The sequence below is a fragment of the Camelina sativa genome, chromosome 16, assembly GCF_000633955.1.
Source record: "Camelina sativa cultivar DH55 chromosome 16, Cs, whole genome shotgun sequence".
NCBI classification, from domain to species: Eukaryota; Viridiplantae; Streptophyta; class Magnoliopsida; order Brassicales; family Brassicaceae; genus Camelina; species Camelina sativa.
In genome coordinates this window covers 24184029-24193265 of record NC_025700.1, presented here as the reverse complement: position 1 = coordinate 24193265, position 9237 = coordinate 24184029, and the positions used below count along the sequence as shown (strand labels likewise).

Below are 9237 nucleotides of genomic sequence, written 5' to 3'. Positions count from 1 at the left end.
ATGCTCGGCGGCGACGAGCTTGGCGCGACTGATCTCCGAATTGCGGTTGGTTCTGATTTTGATGAAGGCGACGCTGATCTTATGTGTGGAGGTCTCGGTTTTCGGTCATCAGGCGATAAGGCCCCAAGCGAGAGAGATCGGCGAGGGGGTACGGACGAGGTCGGTATTTCGAACAGAAAGGAAGGTCGTCCTTCGACGAGCTCCCGAGTTCTAACGTATACGCGTGGTAAAACTCTTGCGGGAATCCAGCGTGCTTTTACCGAAGAGTTCGCGGCTTATAAAGACGTTTTTGATGATGTTAGTGTCGGTATTGGAGCGGAGTGTGGAGACTTCGATAGTTTGGCCAACGACTACAATTTTGCTGATATTCTCGAGTTCAGTGAAGATAACGACAGTGGTTTTGGTGGGAGTCCTATGGATGTCGTCCCGGTAGAGGATCCTGGTCCTCGTTCAGCTGTTTTGGGTCTTAGTGCTGCATCGATTGGTGCTAATCTTTCAGCCGGTCCGGCCAATCACGGTCCTTCGGCCGGGACGGCCACCTGCTTCCTGAAACCGGCAGTTTGCTTTGAGGGTGAGCGGTTGTGCGTCAGAGTTGGCGAAATCGACACTATGGGTGAGGGGGTCGGCCAATGGAGGTCAGTGTGGCGTTGTACGGTGCCCTAGAGGTCGTCCCTGTGTGGGTGGCATATCTCCAATCCATGTCGGTACTTGTCTAACCGTTAGGGTGAACTCCGAGGTCGGCTCATAATTGGAGGTGGCAAGGTTGACTATACAAGTATATTGGAGGCGTATTGGGAGATATGAGCGAGAGAGGTCAGCAGGATATTCTCCAAAGAACAAAACCTAGCCGCCGCTCGTCGCTTCTTTGCCGATAGTAGGTCGGCAGGATATTCCGTTGACCGTCGATCGAGATGACCTGATGGTGGTTGGCGGTCGCCCTGGTTCAGCCCGCGCGCACAGACTTTGAGGTCGGCATCATAAGAAACAAATCTGAGGTCGGCATAGGGCCACGAGGGGGAGAGAACTCTACAACGGGGGTCGGCGCAGGCTGCATGCGGATCTTCCTTGGAACAAGATCGAGAGGTTGAGGTTGGCGAGGATGGCCATCATGAGGTCGTCCCCAATCTCGACTTGGGCGGCGACCGCTCTCGAGGTTGGTCTCGAGGTTCGTTGGGTGGAGATGGCTCATAGGAGCAAGAGGGGAGGTCGGTATAATGAGTGTGATTCTCGCTTGGTTGGGAGCGAGGTAAAGATCGCCTTTGCGACCAGGAGGTGAGATAGGCAAAGGGATGGTGAGCTCGAGAGTGAAGGCATGAACGCTGGTGAGATCGGCACCTCTCGTGAGATTGGTACATTTCGTGAGATCGGTATCTCTTGCGAGGCTGCCCGTGGTGATGCTTTGTTAATCGGAGGGCGGAGCGACCGAGAATCTGCCGATCTGGATCCGGCTAGCTTTGAGATCGATCGAGAGGATGTGGAGCTGAGCGNTGTCGGAGATCGGACAATCGAGTTGAGTTCGATCTCGCCGAACTGAGCTCGACACCACTCTCAGGTTTCGTCAATCAAGAGGTCGGTGGTGAGGTTGGTCGAAGAACGCGGCACAACGACCATGTTGCGAATGGGATCACTTGTGACCCGGTTGGGATCGATGTGGAAGATCGACGAGGTCAGCATTTGTGCGAGATCGGCGACGTGGGAGATTGGCGATGTGGGGTCACTTGTGACCCGGTTATGATCGATGTGGGAGATCGGCGAGGTCGGCATTTGTGCGAGATCGGCGATGTGGGAGATCGGCGATGTGGGGTCACTTGCGACCCGGTTGGGATCGATGAGGTCAGCATTTGTGAGCTCGACGCCGACCTTGACGAGATCGACATTACTCGCGACACTCGCAGGGTTCGGCCAAGCAATGAGAGGGAGACGGGAGATCGGCACAATAGTGTGCTCGGCACATCCATGCTCGGCGGCGACGAGCTTGGCGCGACTGATCTCCGAATTGCGGTTGGTTCTGATTTTGATGAAGGCGANTGTGGTGATGCTTTGTTAATCGGAGGGCGGAGTGACCGAGAATCTGCCGATCTGGATCCGGCTAGCTTTGAGATCGATCGAGAGGATGTGGAGCTGAGCGGTGATGTCGGCTTTGGTTGTCGCGAGCTTGGCGACACCTCTCATGAGGTCGGCACTTCTCATGGTGATGCTTTCGACGGTATCGATATTGATATTAGGGAAGAGTGGAGTTTTGGTTTCAGCAACAAGGGTTTGACCGACGATCGTGATTTTGACGACATTCTTGAGTTTGGTGAAAAGTGGTGGTTTCATGGATCTTTCTGTGGCTAACGAGAGGCCTACTACATCACCCATGGCTGTTACTGGAGGTAGAATGGGCACTCTGAGCGCTCCCAAAGTCGATGGTGTCTCGGTGCTTGTTCTTCTATTGTTGGAGTCAGTTGATTTGATTAAGGTAAGCTTTTTTATGTTGTAGCGAGTGTGTCAAGTCGCTCGGCTGTTCGCATGTCCTGGCTAACGAGACTGTCGATGATAGTCTACATCAGATATTCGAAGTTGTTTCTGCGTCCAGCAAGCAAGGGAGCTGAGAGGGCGGCACCGTCAGTGAAAACTAGAGCCATGGTTTGGAGATGTTGGGCATGTGTGGCAACAAGAGGTTCTGATGGCGTATCGGGCGCTGGTGTAGAGGTTGTGTTGGTGACCAGCTGGTCTGCAGCAGGTCCGGCTTCAGCGTGTGCAGCTACGAGAGACTCAGAGGGCGCGTCGGGCGCTGGTGGAAAGATTGTGCTCGGCAGTGAGCCTTCGGTTGGGCTCGGCAGGGAGCCTTCGGTTGGGCTCTCCGAGGAGTTCGGCAGGGAGCTCAGCGGGGGAACTGTTCGTGTTCTCGTTCGCCCCCATCGCTGTTCCGTTGGCTGCTCCGTTACTTCGTTGAGGTTTTCGCTGGGGTTCGTCATGAGTCTTGAAACTTCGAGGAAGTGAGGATCGTCGGTCTTGATTCGTCAAAAGAAGCGCTTTACTCTTGCCCCACGGTGGGCGCCAATTGTTTGTACCGGGGATTACACAGTTTAAACAAATAAAGATTTTGTGGGAAAGAGCAAGCAAGTTCTTTTATTAATCGGGGAAAACGTGAGATCGTCACTTAAAACGAGTCGAGATAGAGCTTGTTAGTTCACAAGCGAACTAGCAAGCTTAAAGGGACGAACTGAAAACAAGAATGAATTATACGAAAGACAATAGCAGTTTTCGATGCAAAGTGTTGCTCTGTAGGTATTGTCTGCGGGTCAGGATCCTTTCTCCAATAGATGTCTCGAGCTATTTATAAGCGAATGTAGAGTTAGAGCACTCTAGGGTTTTCTGTGTGAAATCTCGAGATTGTCCTCCGAAGTTGGCCCATTTCCTTCTATCTCTAGTGAGTCTTTGTTGGGCCGAGTTGGCATATGGGGCAAAGCCCATATCCAACAACCTTGATTAAATTGATATAATTATTGGCAACTAATGGGGCGATCGGATAGTGCTGGTTTTATAGTCTGTTTGCTTTGATTATTTGGTATATACTGAACCGGGTTTAGTTATTTCTCATGAAAAAAAAACATCATTCGTGTCTCTTCACAGAGTCACTTGCCTTTGTCTACAAAAGGGACATGTGCGAAGAGAACTATACTCTACTGTTGATACAAAAGTGAGAATCCTAGAGAAAGGAATAGCTTCTACGAATCAACCTGAAGGGTATTTGAACTGTAAAGCTGATTTGGCTTTTGAAGATTTCAACTTTCAAGCTTGTGTTTTGACCAAAATAAGGAAACTGTGTGGCTAGTTTTGTTTGAAGATTTTAAGCTAGCGATTTAACAAAATATGACAAAAGTAATAACCGAATAATGTGGTATGCATCTGATTGTATTAATGATTAATTGTAAATCATGCATGTCACTTTTCTTTAATCTTGCTTTTGTTTTTTTGTCAAAGAGAAAATTTATGAATATGACTGTGTAATGTACATGTTGTACGAGCCTAGCCTAGCCTACACACATGTCTATGCCTAAATACTTCAAAACAAAGATGGGAATCAAAATACTTTCATTTATAAAGTAGAGATAATGTTAAGGAATAAGGATACAACACGCTTCAAGGGGTGTAGGAGAATAGCACAAAACTAAAACTAAACTAATTTAAACTTTTCAAAATTGTTTTTACATTAAAAAGCTAGTGATGTACTATCAGAATAAAAAAACCCAGCCATTGCGGTTGAGACATGGCTAATCCAAAGTCTTCAGTTTTGGCCTTTAGCTTTTTTGTTAAGTATTATGATATTAGAAAATTGAGTTTGATAAAATTATACGTCATTATTGTAAATTAAGGAAGGAAAGCCCAAAGAACTAAAAGAAGATACACCACTACAGTGTCCTTAAAAATTTCTCAAAAGATCATAAAGAAAGAAGAGTGCCAAAGAAAATAATAAAAAGTGTTCCAAAAACAAAGTCTAATTTTTGTGTTGATGATCCAAACAGAAATTAAAGAGTATAATAATCTCTGTAAAAGTCCTCATCAAAGCCTCCATCGCCAAAATCAGTTAAACCACCGTAGTTGTTGTAGTCGTCACAATTGTCATCATTTCCATCAGCATTGCCTTCTTCAATGGAAATCTCCTCAGGAGAAGGATACCCACATACCACATCCACATCAATCATCAGCTGCTGCGGCACGTTGTAGCTGCAAAACCACCAAAACATTAGTTAAATAACAACAATGCTGCAGTGAGGACTTAAGGGATATCGAAAGTGAGCTAAATAAGAGTGCAAAACATCACTGTGTGGTTTGGTGATCCACAAAATCTTCCCAGTCACGCCAACGGACACCATCTTCATCGTAATAGCACTCACACATATCCTCTTCACAAGAATGTTCTGAGTCAGTATCATCATCATCATCAACACCATGGCCAATACCTCGGCAACCAGAAGGGCAAGTATTTTGGTCCTTCTTCCATTGGATCCCACATTGGTAACAAAACTCATATCCACATCTACACAATGCATGCACAAAGAAAAAATTATGAAATAGAAGTATACAAATATAGTAGCGTAATCGAGTAATATATAGATATACAAATATAGTAGCATAATCGAGTAATATATAGATATATGTACCTGCAAGTCATGTGGTTGCAGCCATCAGAAAGTTCAATCATGTGCCTACACTTGACACATTGACGCCACAACTTGTTGTTTGCCAGGCACTGTAGCTTCAAGTCATCAACTAGAGGGTCAGGGTGAAGTTTCTTGTAATCAGCACACGACAAACCAGTATGCGATGGCACTTTGCAGTCAACGCAGAAGAGTCCACAACATTTGACACACGACTTGACACTGAATTGCTCAACTTCATTAGAAAGCTCGGTTCTGGACATCAGCATTGAGCAGCTCGGATATGGGCAATAGATTCTCTCTGCTGCGGGAATAGAGTCCTCTCTCATCTTATGTTTCCACATGTCAATCAGCTTTGATCTCAAAACCTTGCTACAGCTTTCAAGGGTGAGCTCAAACTTGCATCCATAGTCAAGACATGTGGGCACAATTCCGCTAAGGAGCTTCACTTCCACATGCTGTTTCACACAAGAAAAACAATGACGGTGAGAACACTTGTCTGTAAAGAACATGCGCTCCTCATCGGTTTCTTCAAGACAAATGACACAAACTTCTCCTTGTTTGCCCTTCCATCAAGGCTGCTGCTTTGAGCAACTATGGCCTCTCTTGCAAGTCTAAAAGCAAACTTAACATCGTTTCGAGCAACCAAAACAGCGTCACTACAATCCATTTTTTCTAGAATGCTTTGAGCCTCTTCAACAAGATGGTCAATCTTCTTCTTAGACTTCGCTCTACCAATTATCTACAACGGATAACACAATCAAAATAATCATCGTATCAATTTGATCACTCAAATAACTAGATATGTCAACTTATGTTTCGAGTGAAACTTCAAAGTAACACAACCAAACAAAAGAAATAAATAGTATTGTGTAACATGCAATAGCAACAACCAGTATATAGCCTATACCCATTCAACACTATTATAACCTAATTAAATGATTCATATTAACTAAACCAATGCAATAAAAATAGCAAAGAAGAGAAACACTAACCGATTGGTAAATCCACTGGTCATCACAATAAACCAAAACGTTTCTGATCCCCAAATCGCAGGACTCACTTAGCCCACGGATCAGTCCCATGATCTCTACTCCTCTGCGGCTAATCTGAGAGATCTGAGAGTCGCTAAGTGATTCTTTTATCTCATACAGCAAATTATCCATCTCATCGCAAATCGCAACTCCAAATCCAGCCACCTTCACGGTCTTTTCGTTACCATCCACCACGGTCACATCATCACTCACCAAACCCTTGATGTACAATAGGTACGTGATATTGTCCAAAAATTTGGCCACCGTAGAAGAACCCTCGCCGTTAGGGTTTGGGAAATCTCCGGTTATCTCAGAATCTACACGCCTTTTTTTAGAACTCGAGTCATGATGTTGATCGTGTCTCTCCATGTCTGTTTGGTTTTCAAGTTGTTTTCTCCTGAAAATGTGAAGACTAATATATAGAGGAAGTACTAGACTAGTATAGTACTAAAGCGTCCTTGAGAAGCTGCCAAATATATTTCTAATTAATTGATTGGTTATTAAAGCACCGTAATATGTGTAACCGTTTTTGGTTTGTTATCGATTGATTTTCCTAAAAGATAAGTAATTAATCCCCAATAATATACCATTTAATGATACTTTTGACGTTAACATGATTAGACGAATCCCGCCTTGTACAAACCCCTAATGTTTTCTTTAATAGTTACCGGGTGATCGGTTTGTATCCATGATTTGGCACTTGGCAGTATATGGAATCGGTTTAGTAAACTGGTATGTAGTTTTCGGAAGTTAATTCTATGATGATTATCCGGTTTGGAAGTTAATTCGTGTCGCTTCATAGAGTCCCTTGCCTTTGTTAAAATATTTGCGTCTCTAAACTGTTGATATATAGAGAGAACTTTAAAAAGTAAAAAAGGCCTAGTTTTAATGATTTTCGACTGCGGAGATCATGGTTCGACAATATGGACCTTGATTTCAGATACATAAAGGAGACATGGACCCTGATCTCACTTGAGTGGAAGTTGAGGCGAACCGATCTACGGACTGTTGTGTAAGGATTACCTTGGCTATTTGAAATAGAATTTCAAATCTGACATACATATTCTCTCTAACTCTATTGAGTGGTCTGCTCTTTGATCTTTTCTTTTCTTCTCAAAATTTTAGAAGCTAGATTGTGTTGCCTAGGGGACTTACAGTAGTACGAGCCTACATGTCTCTGCCTGAATACTAAAAAAACAGAGATGGGAATCACAAATGTATCTTTTTTATACTGAAGAGATAAAATGTAGTAAAGCAAAACGCTCTTTTCACTCTGAAATTTTCTCCAGCAATTTCTCTACCATGATTCTTTGCTGTGTCCCGCTTAAAGTTTCAGAATTCATCAACGCATTGGCGACGATAATCACTACACGAGGAGCAGCCGCATGCACCTGAAACCAGACAAAACGATATTAAACCATGCGGTTTCCAGTTACATTGTTTGGAATCCTAGGAAGCTATCACTGTTATTCTTACCCAGACTCTCCCATTTAAGCCAAATGCAGTCTCAAAAGAGAGTTTCTTCCCAAGAGCTTCGAGGACTGGGCAAGTTGGTGAACTCAATAACCTAATAAGCAAAACAAGTGATTCAAGAAGAGGTAGGGAAGAGGCAGCTGCATATAGAGATGGCTATATATGGGAAGAAGACTAAGAAGAAACTCACATTCTTGATAGACCAGTGGAAGTTTCAAACATGAAACCATCTTTTAAGGGACCAAATCCTGCAGCCTTTCCACTTGCTATTACATTTTCCAACAAGCAATTGCTTAGTTCTAAACATTAATGCGGCGAACGAACAAAGGAAACGTTGTAACTTTTGAGGTTTCGTAAGAAAACAAAATGCATGGACCACTTACCGTCGGTACATGACAGCTCCGGGTTCATTCCTGTGTTTGTCTTCACAACCCGAACATAAAGCAGTGTCCCTACCTGTTTCAACAAGTTGTTAAAAAACTCCCCAAAAACACGTCAGACAAAGTTAAACTGCCTATTATGCGTATAAACAAACCAAATGAAGTACTGAATCCTTTCAATATCACACGCACAGCAAACGTATTTCCAGGGCATTTTCCAAGATACTGTAAAGGCCATTCTAGCATCTCAAGCAACTGAATGCAGCTACCAGCTAGAGACTATTCTGACGATGTTTCAGATTGAACAAACATATTCAGAAGGGTACTTGCCTCAAACTTGGGTATATTTCTCCTCGTTCCTCCTTCAAATGCTAGCACGGGTAGAAGAGCCAATTGGGGTCCTTTAATATCTACCCAAAAATTCTGCAACAAAACAAGAGTCAAGAAGATCAACAAAACTTTAGTTGAGAAAACTAGGGGCAACACCCTAGATAAACATCTGATCTAAACTATATCGTCCATAATGTCTCAACATTAACCCATCCAGGCTTAACTAACAAACACTTTTACCACCTACTCTTGGCGCTGATGCTCTTCAGAGAAACAATGATTGAAGTCTTTGATAATAACTAATAGAGCGAACCAGAGATCAACATTCTCTGAAAATGATGTTTCCAAGATATAAACTGTATACAGAGTACTTACATCTGATTTAGAATCTACCACAATGCCAAGAACTGCATCCTCAGGGCGTGGTATATACTGCAAAAAAAAAAAAAACATAATAGCTGAGTCAAAAAAGTAACAATGAATATAATTGATTGAAAACAATCCAAATATCAATAACAAGTAGAACCAGTAGTTATCAAGAAGAAGAAGCTCCACGAAAATCAATAAGCAAGCAAGAAACTAGGTTCAGTATGGTTTTATAGGTCTGTTGTTCTCACCCTTTTATGAGAACTTTCAACCCAATACTTATTTGGCTTAGTGTACCTCAACTTCCCAGCTCTCATAGCAGATATCGCATCATTGTCCTGAAAAACAAAAAAATCATATGTCAATCTTTTATAGCCTCAACTAAGTAAACAAACAATGTTAGATCCAAAACTCAAACACAGAATTGGGAAAAACCAAAGCTGTCAAACTCTAAAGCAAAAGTTGGAAGATTTGATTTGAGAAAAGACAAAAAAAAAAAAAAAAAAA

At 43.2% G+C, this 9237-nt stretch overlaps 1 protein-coding gene and 1 pseudogene across 1 annotated transcript in view; both read right to left on the bottom strand.

Moving 5' to 3' along the window:
• On the bottom strand, positions 4515 to 6550 carry LOC104752172 (annotated as a pseudogene).
• The window catches only part of LOC104752171 (putative exosome complex component rrp40), a gene marked incomplete in the record, with an annotated part of 3236 nt that continues 1268 nt past the window's right edge, over positions 7270 to 9237 (bottom strand). Inside the window, 7 exon segments of the mRNA XM_019237943.1 lie at positions 7270 to 7572; positions 7658 to 7748; positions 7845 to 7920; positions 8038 to 8110; positions 8365 to 8457; positions 8740 to 8796; positions 8982 to 9068. Of these exon segments, the coding sequence (XP_019093488.1) occupies positions 7450 to 7572; positions 7658 to 7748; positions 7845 to 7920; positions 8038 to 8110; positions 8365 to 8457; positions 8740 to 8796; positions 8982 to 9068 (600 nt within the window).